The sequence below is a fragment of the Salminus brasiliensis genome, chromosome 11, assembly GCF_030463535.1.
Source record: "Salminus brasiliensis chromosome 11, fSalBra1.hap2, whole genome shotgun sequence".
NCBI classification, from domain to species: Eukaryota; Metazoa; Chordata; class Actinopteri; order Characiformes; family Bryconidae; genus Salminus; species Salminus brasiliensis.
This window is the reverse complement of record NC_132888.1, coordinates 33,620,194-33,634,478: the sequence shown is the minus strand read 5'-3', so window position 1 is coordinate 33,634,478 and position 14,285 is coordinate 33,620,194. Positions and strand designations below refer to the sequence as shown.

Genomic DNA, 14,285 nt, shown 5'->3' with positions numbered 1-14,285 from the left:
AAACGTTTGCTGTTTAAATAAAGTGTTACTTTAACACATTTCCTTATTTACAGATGCAGTTAGATCATTTGATACAGCTCGTTTTTAGACTCTAAAAAGCTAAGAACAGTGCAGAAAACTATTCTGATTTGTCATTTCAAACAGAAAGGGCCTTTAAATGATTTCAGTTAGCCACTCTATTTTTAGTTTGTTTTTCAAAGAAATTCCCCTGTTAGAATTGTCAGTTGGTTCTCATTTGTCAAATGATCACATTTCATTTAAAAATCGCACTGTGTTTAGATTGTTATTCATAGGAGTCCCCAATTTGCACAGAACAATTTCACTTCATAATGATAGTACACCACCTGTATGTCACTTATATTAATACATCTTAATATTAATACATTATGATTTGTCAAATTAAATGCATTTTTAAATGGTCTCATTTCTATTTTTTCACTCTATATTTAGTTTTGGTGATAGTCTTTGGCATGGTGGTGCTGCAGGTAGTGTGTGGGTTTGGGTCAATCCTTGCCCCGGTCACTGTCTGTGCACAGTTTCCCTCTTGGTTCTCTGTTTTCCTCCACCTCCGAAAAAAGCATGCATTGGATTAATTGTCTAGGTTAAGTCGCCCCTAGCTGTGAGTGTGTGTGTGGTACCCTGCAATGGACTGGTGCCCTGTCCAGGGGATATTTCTGCCTCTAAACAGGAAGAAGCAAATAAGGAGATAGATGTCAAGGCATACATATGTTTAATAATGACCTCAGTTTTAAACACTTGCAATGTGTCTAGAATGCTGCTGCTAGGGTTCTGACTTAAAAAAAGAAAGAGGGATTATATTACACCTGCATGCGCTTCACTGCACAGGTTATGTTAGGTTTAGAATACATTTTTAAAGTTTTTAGTAATGGTTTTTAAATTTCCTTTTGATCATGCTCCTCTCTACCTTGGTAAAATTAACGGTTTACCAAGAGCCAACACACCAGACATTAGCAGCAACCTTAAGTTGTTTGCCTGTAGTACATATTTGAGGAAAGTCATTCATGTAGGGCCTAATCATATTCTCATGAGACAGTCTGAAGTAACCAATGGTAATATTAAAGAGGTGAATAAATTGTGCCCAGACCATGTCTGATACCATAATTTGGTCTGCCCCATCCCAAAGGCACAGCGCTGAGGCGTACAGCAGGGATAACAGAGCAAACTACTGAATGTATAATTTTATTTCTGTAAATCTAGTGGGCTCTGTAGACAATTCAAGTTAAAGGACAACTCAGGACTCATAATCCGAAGCCAGAAACAGTTACATTGGCTTGGAGAGATTTTAAACTATAAACCTGTTATGTTGGTGGGTTTCCTTGCTTTAACTGATTATTTCAGGTCCTTCCACAAGGACTTTGCCATTCCAAAACTTCTTCTTTAATCATTCTCTGGTAGAACAACTTGTGTGCTTAGGGTTGTTTTCTTGCTGCATGACCCATGTTTTCTTGAGATTCATGCACATATGTCCTGACATTTTTCTTTAGAATTTGTTATTGGTATTATTCAACATTCATAGTTCCAACAACATTGGCAAGCTGTCCTGGACCAGATGCAGCAAACCCATAATACTACAATCACCTTGTTTATAGGTTTTTATGCAGAAATGCAGTTTTTTCCTTTCTCCAAAAACAACACTTCAAATTTAAACCAACAAAATTTGGTCACATTTGTCTATTAAACATTGTTCCAATAGGCTTGTAGCAAAACACTTTATTTGCTCAGAAGTTACATTAGGTTTCTTTTGTGACCTTACAGCCTATTACACACTTTGCTCTTGGCATGATCTTTGTTGGCTGACCACTCCTAGGGAGGGTAATAATGATCTTAAATTTCCTCCATTTGTACACAATATTTGTGACTTTGGAAAAACTCTTTAAAAATGGTTTTGTAACCTTTTTCAACCTAATGAGCATCAACAACTCTTCTTCTGCGGCCTCAGAAATCACATTTGTTTGTGCCATGTGCCATGCTACTTCAAAAATGTGTTATGAAAATCAGACTTTGATAGATCTCTGTTCTTTGAATAAAACACTTACACATGATAGTCATTGATTGAAAACACCTGACTCTAAATTCATCTTCAAATTATCTGAATGTATTAATATTAATTCAGTGAGACACTGAGTTGAGTAATCATCATTAGGTATTTAAAATGTTCTGTGCTGCATGTATAAATAAGCAAGGACACGTCAATTTTAGCACAATGCAAAATGATCGTCATGAAAAAAGGATACAATTTTGCTTATTTCCAAATGGGCATAATAATAGAGTACTGGGAGAAGGGCTGTAGCATCTTGGAAACGCTAACTTCATAGGATGTTCAATAGCCGTCATATTGAAGGTGTCCTAAGAAACTTGACATTCTTGACATTAACTAAGTGACACATTCATGTGGTGTACTATCATTATGAAGTGGAATTGGTCTGTACAAATAGGAGAATTAATTTTAATAAGTCTAGTTTTGATTAAAATGTGATCATTTAAAGGCCCTTTATTTTGAAATTACACCCCATTTAATATAAACTGAGGTGATAATGTTATGATAAATATATATATCAAATATCCAAAAAAAATTATTCAAAAATCATAGGGTCAGAAATGAACAAACATTTTAATTTCAAAGACTCATTGTTTCACCTTTATATTATATATAAAGGATATATTAGGATGCAATTGCAATTTTATTTTTTATTTTTTGTATGTATTTGTTTGTTTGTCTGTTTGTCCAGTTATTCATGTATTTACTTATACAATCATCCATTTATTTTTAACTAATTGCTATATTTCATGAATATATTGCATATACTCGCATTACTGTCATTAGCAACTTGTAGCTTTTGTCTTGTAATCAGTTTCTACACACGCTCTTACCGCAATGCTTAGTATACACACTTCTTCACAAACAATGTGGGGCTAGTTTGACAGAGGTTTTCGAAGTTGAGAATGACATTAACGCAGTAATTAATGATCGTAGCTGTTCTCAAGAGAAATCTGTTTCATTTTCCTTTCATCATTATTTGACAGGGTCTGGGTACAGGCTCGGTGCTTTAAAGCTGTACTTGAAGTTGTACTGAATGTTTTCCTTATGTGGTGTGTTGGTTCTGTGTGTTGTTTAAGCTTAACGTCATTGCTCACAAATGTTTAACAGCAACAAAATCCAAAAACTCAGACGTGGACCTGAATTCTCTTATAAAGTGAAGTAAAATTATAAATAAATTAAAATATAATTCAGTTAGGTAGCTATAGAAATGGTCATCTTGTCTCTGTGAGCTTTTGCTTGAAGTTATACATAATGGGATATAACTCAACACAGGTGGTATCTTCACTCTCCAGCTTCAATACAACTTCTTTGAAACGTTATAAGAATCAACGGATATAAAAGGATACTGTTGCAGTAGAGAAGGTAAATTTCTGCAATGTAAAAACAAAAACACATTCTGAAATGAATGTACTAAACAGCAAGTGAAAACACCCTTTTGATTCAGTCTTTTGATTTTGTTTATGTGCACAGTCAGCACTGTTGTAGCTGAGGTTGTGTCTGACTGTGTGGTACACTTTGTCACCTCAGCTGCGGCAACCTAGCGGGGAGGAGTGGGATGACAAATTGTTAAATAAATTGAACAGTATTTGTCTGCTGCCTGTTCTATGAATTGAAAGGAAGTCAGGTAATTCAAACAGTTAAACCACACTAATAATAGAAATTATGTTATGATCACTGAACACTGTATTCCTCAAAAATATAAAAATGTTGACACAAAATACACAGAAAGCTCTAGAAACATTTGTAATCTAGGAAATGTATACATATTTAAGAATAAATATTTTTCCTTAACAAACATATTTATATTTATATAACTGTTGATCCATTAAGAGTTACACACAGAGGAGCGGAGCCCGGGGGCTTTTTGATAATTATTATCAGTTAGATGTGTTGATGTGTGTTTGACAGACAGGTGTATTGGACATTTATAGAAATACGAACTATATGTTGCCTCCCGTACTGAACCAATACGGGACGCAACATTTAGTTGCCAAACAAAGGACGATTCCGTATTTTACGGAACGGGTGGCAACCCTAGACGTAGCTAACGCGTTAAAACGTATAAAATGTAACGCACACCTTAGCACACGATACTTAAAGTTAATAGCGTTAATTTGTCGAATATTTACGTACATATTTACTGTACGATTCCCACGTGGTCCTATATATATATATATATATATATATATATATATATATATATATATATATATATATATATATATATATTCGAGTCCTCTGAGCATTCGGGTCCTCCCAACGTTGGGGTCGCTGTAGTAATTGTTTTTCCATACTAACAACTCCCCCACCCCCCCACCCCCAAATCACAAGGCGAACATGGCGGCGTGCTGGACGCGTACGAACCGGATTGCGTTAATGTTCGGTTATCGACATTTCTTCCTGAGTCAGACTAGGGACAAGAAGAGGTGGGCGAAGACATGCACGCTTATCACGGAGAGGAAACAGAGAATTGACGGAGAACCAGCACCGAAGCCACGGTAAGTCCAACTCAGAAAGAGTGCTAGCGCTAGCACCTAGTTAGCTAGTCACTGCTAATGAGCTGAAGGATGAACCCAAGGCCATTTGGATAGAAAGATGTTCTCGAGGTTCTGAAATCTGTAGTACCTAAAATGCTAGCTACAGAATTATGAAAAATGATCGTTTGCTTTTTCCCTTCCCTTTCTTTTCTCAGACGTTTTTTTCTAAACGCATGTAGATAGCTAGCTAGTCATTAAAGTGTCTGCTTTTTGTTTAATGCTTAAGCAACTTTTTTGTGACAGAAAAGGCTGAAGGAAACATACATGGAATTTCTTACGTTTAAGGTTTAGTCAGAATATATTAATTGCTACATAGACCGACACACACAACGTCTCAGCCTGCTTAATACGCATGTAGATAATAATTTTGTTTACACAGTGCACAACATGGTTTGACCTATCATGTTTTTACTAAACGCAAAAACAAATTGACATCTCTGCAGAGCTGTATGATGGGGCAGCTATTTTGAGTAACCGGTCCATTTCTGACCAATGTGATGCCATTGTCCTTCCAAGATAGGAAGTTTAATTATCTTTTATTAATTACCTAATTCTGGATTGTTCCAGGTGGGAGTGAGGATTGTTGGTGAGAATGTGCTATTTATTAATTCATTCAATTTCCAACAAGCTGTCAAGTTGATGCCACTGTAGTAAATTGTTGTTTTTGAGTGATTGGCTAAGAATTGGTAGGTCTGAGATTTGAATGTTGTTGCATAATGGACATCAATCCATGATCTGCTGGGTTTTATCCATTTTAATATGTACTTTAGTTGATTTGTGAGGTAGTAGTGGTAAGTTTTGTCCAGTTGATTGAATTGAGTTCTAGTTTTTTTTTTTTTTCTTGTATGTAGCAAATTATTGTACAGTATTGAATTGAGTAGGGATGTGTTAAAGAGCCATCTGAATGTCAGTGTATGCCATTGATTTCCTTTCCAAGTAATTAAGTGGGGGGTGTGATCGCTCACTGTGGATTTCTTTATGTGAATTGTTTGATTCCATAGAATTTCTGATTTTAAAAAGTAGTCGATAGTAGATGTGTGAATGAGTTGTTTATTACAGAGTAAAATGTAAATGCTATGGTATTTGGGTGTATTAGTCGCCAACCATCGCCAAGACCAAAGCCATGTATGTACTGTTGTATTGTTTCTATGCAATTCCAATTATGTATAATGAGTGTAGGCTGATCTGTCCAAAGATGGGTCTAGAACTGTATTAAAAATACCACAGAGTTTTCTGTGAATAGTAAAAATATTACAATAGTAAAAATAGTATTGTTAATAGTAATAATTATGACAAATTGTCCTTTGGGCTCTTTGATTGTGGTATTACAAATAAATAGACATTTCTGAATGAAAATAGTTACTTCTCTTTGCCTAAATTGTAATTAGCTGTAAAAACATGACTATAATCAGCTGATTTGTGGTGGTCAGATTCCGTTAGATGTGTTTCTTGTAGAAGGCATATATCTGCTTTTAGTTGGTTGAGGTGGTGTATTGTTTAGATTTTTTTTTTTTTTTTTTTTTTTTTTTAGAGAATGACACGTTGCATGTTTATTGGAATAAATTAAACTAATTTTATGCTCATTCTGGGATATATTAGGTGATTAAATGTTGTGGGTTTTATTAATGTTTTGTGAGGGTGTGTAGGTGTAGACATACTGCTTGTAAGTAGGCAAGAGGTTCATATTGACATTGGGATGGAAGGGGGAAGTAAAGTGCAAAGACAAACATGGTGATGAAAATATGGTTATGAGGATGTTGATAATTTATGCCTAAGTGTGCTCCTTTTGCGCTCCTTTCCTTTACTGAGTATTGTTTGTTTATATTGTTTCACTTTCACTTTTTTTTCACACAATTTTATTATTGAAGTACTCTACTTTAGATCACTAATAAGACTCTGCAAATAATAAGCCAAAGGAATCAGAAGCTGCAAATAAATAACTTCAGTATAGTAGTTGTGAAGTGTAATTCCCATGCAAAATGTTAATAAATATTCTACCTCTTCCCAGCTCTCAGCTGCCTAACTGGGATTACCATGCTGAGGTGGAAGCTTTTAGTGCACGACTGAAGGAGCATTTCTCACTGGAGCTGCTGAAGACAGCCTTTGTGAACCCTTGTTATCTACACAGTGAGGAGGAGAAGCGCCGGGCACTGGGTCTGAACACTAAAGTTGCAGTCCTTAGTGTCAGAGACAATACTCAGCTGAGAGAGCGTGGCCAGCAGTTTACACTGGTGAGTCCAAATAATGTGTGCCTTGAAATGTATGCGTTAATAACATGTTGCTTCACATGTTCCGGTTTTACTAATTTGTGTTCTAATGCTGATGATCAGTCTATCAGGATAGCCCATATCTATCATTGAGAGAAATCTTAGACTAGGGCTGCACAATATATTATTTCAGTATTATCGCAATGTGGGCATGTTTCTGATTTTCTAAATCTCATTTATATTTCTAGTTTTTTTTGTTTTTCTTGTATGTAGCAAATACATACATGTTGCTACATACAAAATACAAAACATATAGGGCTGCACAATATCGTGCAGCCCTATAGACCCATTCATTCAAGTCATTGCTGATGTGCGCAATTGTTATTGGATAGCTAGACTGTAGAGCTGTGGAGCTAGACGGGAATCGCGTGGCAGCGAATGAAAAACAAGATTTATGATTGGTGCACTGGTGTAATGAAAGTAAAGTTTCTCTTATTAAGATGATTAATTTGTGTGTGTTAAATCATGATTAATGTAATGTGTGTATCTGAATGATATTACCCCCAGGGTTTCCTCAAGGACTGGTGCAAGAGCAACTTCTCCAGCCTTCCTGAGGCAGGTGTGACAGCCATTGTGGTTCACCTGACAGGGGCTGAGGTCATGTGTCATGTGGCACGGAACCTAGCAGTGGAGGAACTGGCTATGACTGCTGAGTTTCCTGTTCCAGATGACATCCTTCAACAAACATTCTTTGCTGTGATTGGTGCTCTGGAGCAGAGCAGTGGGCCTGAGAGGGCAGGAACTTTTGTCAGGGTAAGGATCAGCTTCAATTGCAATACACTACAAAGGACTATCACAAAAAGAAATTTGAAGGTTAAAGTCAAGAGAAGCTATGCTGTAGTAGATGTTTACTGTGTCCATACAGTAAACTATTGAGTCTTATGGGGAAGCAGAGTGAAGACTTCTCTAACCTGATACACACTGAGAGTACCTCACTCCAAGTACAGAGCATCAGAACACAGCAGGACTAGCAAACAGCACAAAAGGCAAATCTCTTTATATGAAAATAGTTATACAGTGAACACATCTGTAGTGATCCAAAACATTATCTGATCTAGGACTCAAAAACTCAAGATCCAACTGTTTAAAAATAGTGGTTTATGTAGGATATTTAAACATTCCAACTTTAACTGTCAGATAAAAAAAATTTCCATCAACCCTCTGTCTCTATATGTGTAAATTGCAGATACTTACTTTTTTGACAAAGGTGCTCTTTGTGTCCATATTTGAAGGTCAACAGCTTTGTAGTTTATATTGTGAAGAGAGACATTCTGTGAGATGTTCCAAACATTGAAAGAAACTGGTGAAGATATAATGTGTCGGGTAAAAAAGCACTACTATCAAGGTACAGATAATTTTAGCAGTATATGGAGGAATTGTAAAAGGTGCCTTTTTAATATGTATTTTATCACCAGTCCAATCTGTGGAAACACGTGTGGCAGCAACTGTGGTTCCACCTAGTTTTACAGTAACCAAATGAAAGCCTGTTAAATCATTCTAAATGTTACTATAATATGGATTTTTGCCCAGGACTATTCTGCAATAGTTTCATGCACATAGATTCCTTTGTGTGTCATTTTGTGGTGCCAAGCACAAACTCTTTAGTATTTAAAGCCTTCATTGAATAAATTCTGTGTTCTCTTAAAAACATGATGGGCCAAAACCTAAAATTGTCATGGCAAAAATAAATGTATAAACAAATAAATACTGTGAAACTGCCAAAATCTTGACCACGATACACAATTTTGGTCATACAAGTTCCTTGTTTTTTTTTTTTTAGTGAACTTCCCCATCACTGGATCTGAATTGAATAGGACACCTTTGCGATGTGATACAATGTGAGATTTCGCAGCAATAAGTAGAATAATTTATTTAACTATGATTTGACACCAACCCAACACCGTATTGTGCTGATATTAGAAAAATGGTGACAAACCCAGTCCTGTAGCCTGTAGATGTAGCTTGAAAACTGCAATTTTGCTATACTACCTCAACACTTGCCTTATTTTAAAATTGAAAAATAATGAAATACAAAGTTATGTTTAGATTTCTTTAAGGAAACTCAATGGTGAGGTAAATCAGTGGGCCCAAATGAATCCACAGTGATGTGGATGTATATGTACTGTTTGGTAAGTGCCACTGTAAATATGAATATACTGTGCATATAGGCTTAGTTAAGTAATCATATTTGGATATTTTTTGCAGGACTTCCTAGTAACCCAGCTGATTGGGAAGGATCTGTTTCATATTTGGAAGGTAGTGAACCCTATGGGGTTGCTGGTAGAAGAGCTGACTTGTAGAGGAATATGCCCCCCAGAACCACGACTCATCCTGTCATCTGGCACCAGCACGGTCCTTCCGCTTTATCTTGTTGGACTTTACAGGTATGCCACTAATGGACTTTTTTGAATTCGGAGGTAAATTACCAGGGCAATGATGGTCATTCAAAATGTTTGTTGATGGGGCACGCATTTATTGGGGATAAAGTCGCTTTGTCTTGCTCACATACAATTGTTCCTTGGAATTTTGTGTGCGTGCTTGTATGTTGAATGAATGTATGCAGTAGTGTTGTGGTTTGGTTTTGTGGTTAATCTTGTGCTTAATGAATATAGTACTTTTTATTGTAGAATTTTAATTGGAGGATGTTTTGAGGGATTGATAGTTTTGTCCATTAAAAAGTCTATATGTGTTTATAAGGATGTTTTTTGGTGATGCACTATAGAAAGCAGAGAGATAGTAATGTGGATGGATGGGACTACTTGGGGTATGCAACTGGAGGGTGAACATCTTGCCAAAGCTGGTTGAGTGGTGTGCAGTGCCACAAAATATGAATATAGTTATCAGTGTTTAGAGTGCAGTGTGTACAGATTGTTGATCTTATGAATCTCATCTTGAACATCTTGGGTGTAATGTAGTGCAATCTGTGGATGATGTTATTGGCATTTATTGTTATTAGTAAAAAAAATGGTATTGGGAGTCTTCCTCCTCCTGTTAACCAAATGGTAGAGTAATTGATGTTTGATTGGGCTATCCATTTATGTTGTAGAGATGGTGTATGGATGTGTTTTAAATAAATTAAAAAGTCCAGATTATTCCATATAGAAGTGTGGATAGTTTTGGATGGTTGTTCAAAAAGATATCCTTGTAGGTAGTAAATTCTGGGTTGTTAAGTAGAGGTTTAATAAAACACCATCTGTTCTTAGTGTCTTTTCTTATTTTCCATTCTGTATGATTGAGAAATGGCACAAACACTATTTGAGTGAATTGTGTATGTGAGATGTTTAATACGGATGAATTACTAAGTAGATATTGGTTGATGCGTGACTATAAACTGTACTGAAGAATTGCATGTGAGTTCTTTGGCATCTTATTGATGGTTGGAGACTAAAACATCCAAAGTCGTCCATTAACTGATTTATTGTTTCTGTGGGGTTCCAATGTGTGCAGTGTGAGTGTGGAGTGGACTGATCTAAGGATGGATCTACAATTGCTTTTAAAATATCCATGAATTACTTGGGAGTTGAATGCGATGCAGTGGTAAAATGTTGTTAGTATTAACATATATTAATTGATGAATCGTCCATCTGGATCTGTAATTATGTCTAAATGGAGTATTATGTCTAAGTGGAGTTTTCTTGTTTATTATATTAGCTTCACCCCTGAATTGTTGTTGGCTGTAAACTCTATTAATGGCAGATTTCAGTTTTAGTTATATTCTAGTTAATGGGCTATATGTCTGCGTATAGAAGGCATATATCTCTGTCTAAGCTGAAATTGTAATTGGTAGGAGTCTCTGTTAGCTTGCATTTCTTTCCCTCAATACCGGTATTAAGCAAATATTCACAGTGTAGTAAAAACCAATACAGAGAGAAACTTCTGTAGAACGTTTTTAAATTGACAGAGGGACAGAGTTAGTCAGTCTTAAATTGTCTTGGACATTCATTCTGAAGACTGTCAGCATAGGTGTGGCTTATTTACCTCATTTTTTTTAGAGGCATTAATGGTGCTCTCAAACTTAAATCCTTTCTTCTGTTTGTGGAAGGTCTTTTCTGTAAAAGAGATAATGTTCTATTTGTGAAAATTTAGGCCACCAGTCTGCATTACATCAAATTGCTTTGTTTCAGCTACATACGTATGCATATGTATGTGATTCACTTTGATCCTAAATCAGATCCTAGATTTTTTGAACATCGTGTGCAAATATACCCAAATGTATAAACCCCAAGAAGAACCTGAACTTTTAATAATTATCCAAACAATATAATGTGCAATCACACAAACTTTCTATAAAACGTTATCATATTTAGCATTCAAAGTCCTCAATTGTCATCACATTAATAAATAGTCTGCTAACACCTGCTCATTCATTGGTTTGTCTGAAATCAAATGTATTAAGAGTTTATCATGTTTTTATTGGAGTAACTATTTCTACAGTCCAGGGAAGGCTTTCAGCTAGATTGTGGTGCATTGCTGTGAGGTTTTGATTGCGTTCACCTGCAAAAGCATTGGGTCAGGATGTTGGATGATCACCGCCCCCCAATTCCCCCTACTTAAAAGCATTGGATGGAGCACAATCATTCCAAAGAACAGTTTTACTGCTTTACAGCTCTATACCCATTTAGTCCATGCTTGGCATTAGGCGTGGTGCAGGTATGTTTATCTGCTCCAGGGAGTCCTGTCCTTTTGGCAGTACTTCTCTACAGGGACTAGACAAGCTATGTGTGTGCATAAACATTTAGACACAGTATGTACTTTCTGGGTCATTATCTGTAGCCAGATTTCAGCATGGACTTGATAGCCTTACAATTTGGCAATTGCAGCAAAATTAGAGACATCTCCAGGTATAGACTTTCTTCTACCAATTGAGGTATGACAGGTCAGCTATTCAGGGATGTTGCTTAAAGTTAAAAACTCTTACCTGAATGGAATAAAACATTTGCACATTTTAAACATACAGTTGGCATCAGCTAATGCATCATGATGCACCTGACAACTTTGCAAATGCAAATCATTTACTATTTATTACCTTTTGTTTGTTTACCCTTATTAGCATTTGTAGCAATTTGTTCCTCCACATTTTTGACACAATCTGCATTTATTTAAGCCACGTTTTAAAAAAAGTTTAAAGAAACTCATATGCAGTGTTATGTTTGTAAGTATCCAGTATTCCACAGTTCCATTGTGTTCCTTACATATTTTTGTCTGTCTGTTTCTGTCTAAGTGATCAAAAGCTGATTGCACAGGGCCCTGGTGAGACTGTACTGGCTGCAGAGGACGAAGCAGCACGTGTGGCTCTAAGAAAACTTTTTGGCTGTGCAGAAAACCGCAAACCCTTTGACTTCTCCACGCCTCAGGAGGAGCATCAACCAGCAGCCTCCCGGGCAGTCACCAGATAACATTCTGATATCTTCATTTTCTGCCTGACTTTTTTTTTTATTTTATTTTTTTTTTTATATATATAGATACCAGTTTATTTTCAATTTTCCTAGCACCCCTAGTTTGTGCCTCATTCTGAAAAAAGCTTTGTTTGATAGTAAAAAGGACCTCAGAGAAGCCATTTTGCATCCTAAATGAGGAGTGAAACATGAACACTGATCAGCCAATAACATTGGCACCACCTGCTTAATATCAAGTAGGTCCCCTTATGCCGCCACAACAGAGCTGATCATTAGAGGCATGCACACCCACAAGGCTCTGAAGAGGTCTTTGGGTATCTGGCACCAAAACAATAGCAGATTCTTTACCAAAGCAGAAACGAGTCCTGTTTTGAGGTGGGGCCTCCATAGAGCATGTCAATGAGCTTTGGACGCCCCTGACTCTGTCGCCAGGTCATCAGTTGTCCTTTTTTGGAACACTTTTGGTAGGTAATGACAACTACCAGAGCATCTCCAAAACATCATGCAGGTCTTGCGTGTGTGTTTTTTTTTTTATAAACATAAACACAGTTGACAATTTGTCAAAGTGGCTTAGAGATATACCCAACCTCTGTCAGTGGTACTAATCATCTGTCTACCTGGTACTAATGTTATGGCTGATCAGTGTATGTAAGATTCATTTCCAAGTTTATATTGCTAATAGTTTTTAGATCTAGTCCATTTGTTATTATCTGTTCACATTGATGGCGTGTTCCTATTTTGAAGCCCTTTCTGAACTTTGAATTAATCGAAGCAGTATACATCTCTTGGTAGACTATCTGAGGTTCTTGGCTGTTAGGGTATTTTCAGATGTATTATATTCAGATATGACTCTTGTGGTGTGTGTGATCTTTTCCTACATGCAAACCCCCCCCCCAAAAAAAAGAGGGTTAAATGAAATGGGGTTTTATTTAATACAAAAAACCCCCCCAGCATAATTAGGAATTTCATCTTTTTAAACATCTGTACGGCAGGCCTATTATTTAACTGTAATTGTGAACAAAGTATAACCTACAGTCTGAAGCATGTCTTGAAAATAATTTAGCAAATTCTGTACTAGATCTTTTTATTGTTGCATGTATTTAGTAACCTATGTTTTGTAAAGTAAACATACTGCAATATGAAATTAAATGAAAGCTATATAGACAAAGTCTAAATAAAGTATCTGTGTGGAACAGTAAAAAAAACAAAACAAAAAAAACACATCAAGCTGACCATGTTTTGTTCTCAATATTCATACTGTAAGTTGTAATACGTCATTAGTCTGTCCTGGCAGCAAAAGCAACAGATCATTGTTTTAAATTTAAAGAGCAATACAGCCTTTTAGCCCTGCCTTGTTTCTCTGTCCTCCTTTGGGGTTTTGGAGGAACAGCCGCTGGTCTTTGTGATGTAAACATGGGGTTTGGTGGTTTCCCAAGTTTAGCGGACGTGCTAAGAGAAAAGCACCAAACTGCTTCATGTTTCCTGCAGTTAAGAACTGAGTACTGACATTAATGACATTAACAGCTGGAGTAAAGCCTGTGAGGCTGGGCCATAGTCTGGCTTGCTTGCGCTGCTTCCACCTCCTCTCACACCGCTTTCGGTGTCACCTCTTTTGGTCAGCAGGCTCATGCAATACCTTGCACTGTAGAAAAAAATGTGCAAATATTAGCACAGGGAAAACTGTTGATTTAAAAAAAAATAAATAAATAAACAAAACAACAAACACATGCCTTTGTCCCAAACATTATTGAGGACATTAGAGATTTGTAATAGTGATTACAAAGTTACAGTTGATGTGGGATCATTTACCCATTTATTCCTTCAGCATGCTAATGATTATTTTTGTTTCACCTGTCCTAAGCACATTCTTTCAGATCCAGGCAGCGGCTGGAAAACTAGTGGTTTACATTTCGAAGTAAACCCTTTGTATTTCTTGTAGGTTGTACGTTCTTGAAGTTCTTCAAGGCCTCTCCTAATTGTGGACCTTGATAATGATCCACCTACCTTCTTTAGAAGTGTTCTG

At 36.5% G+C, this 14,285-nt stretch overlaps 1 protein-coding gene across 1 annotated transcript; it reads left to right on the top strand.

Moving 5' to 3' along the window:
* The first annotated feature begins 4,386 nt into the window (after window positions 1–4,386).
* On the top strand, window positions 4,387–13,985 carry mrpl44 (mitochondrial ribosomal protein L44). Its single transcript, XM_072690687.1, has 5 exons — window positions 4,387–4,560; window positions 6,608–6,830; window positions 7,374–7,619; window positions 9,072–9,250; window positions 12,088–13,985. Exons 1-5 carry the CDS (start codon window positions 4,400–4,402, stop codon window positions 12,260–12,262), a joined length of 984 nt encoding a protein of 327 aa, XP_072546788.1. The 5' UTR covers window positions 4,387–4,399; the 3' UTR covers window positions 12,263–13,985.
* The last annotated feature ends 300 nt before the right edge of the window (window positions 13,986–14,285 follow it).

What these genes read in the sequence shown, in the direction of transcription:
- mrpl44 (XM_072690687.1), top strand. Translation starts at nt 4,400, where the DNA reads ATGGCGGCGTGCTGGACGCGTACGAACCGGATTGCGTTAATGTTCGGT. An exon ending in GTGGCCAGCAGTTTACACTG is followed by an intron (nt 6,831 to 7,373) that starts GTGAGTCCAAAT and finishes TATTACCCCCAG; the next exon opens with GGTTTCCTCAAGGACTGGTG. An exon ending in TATCTTGTTGGACTTTACAG is followed by an intron (nt 9,251 to 12,087) that starts GTATGCCACTAA and finishes TTTCTGTCTAAG; the next exon opens with TGATCAAAAGCTGATTGCAC.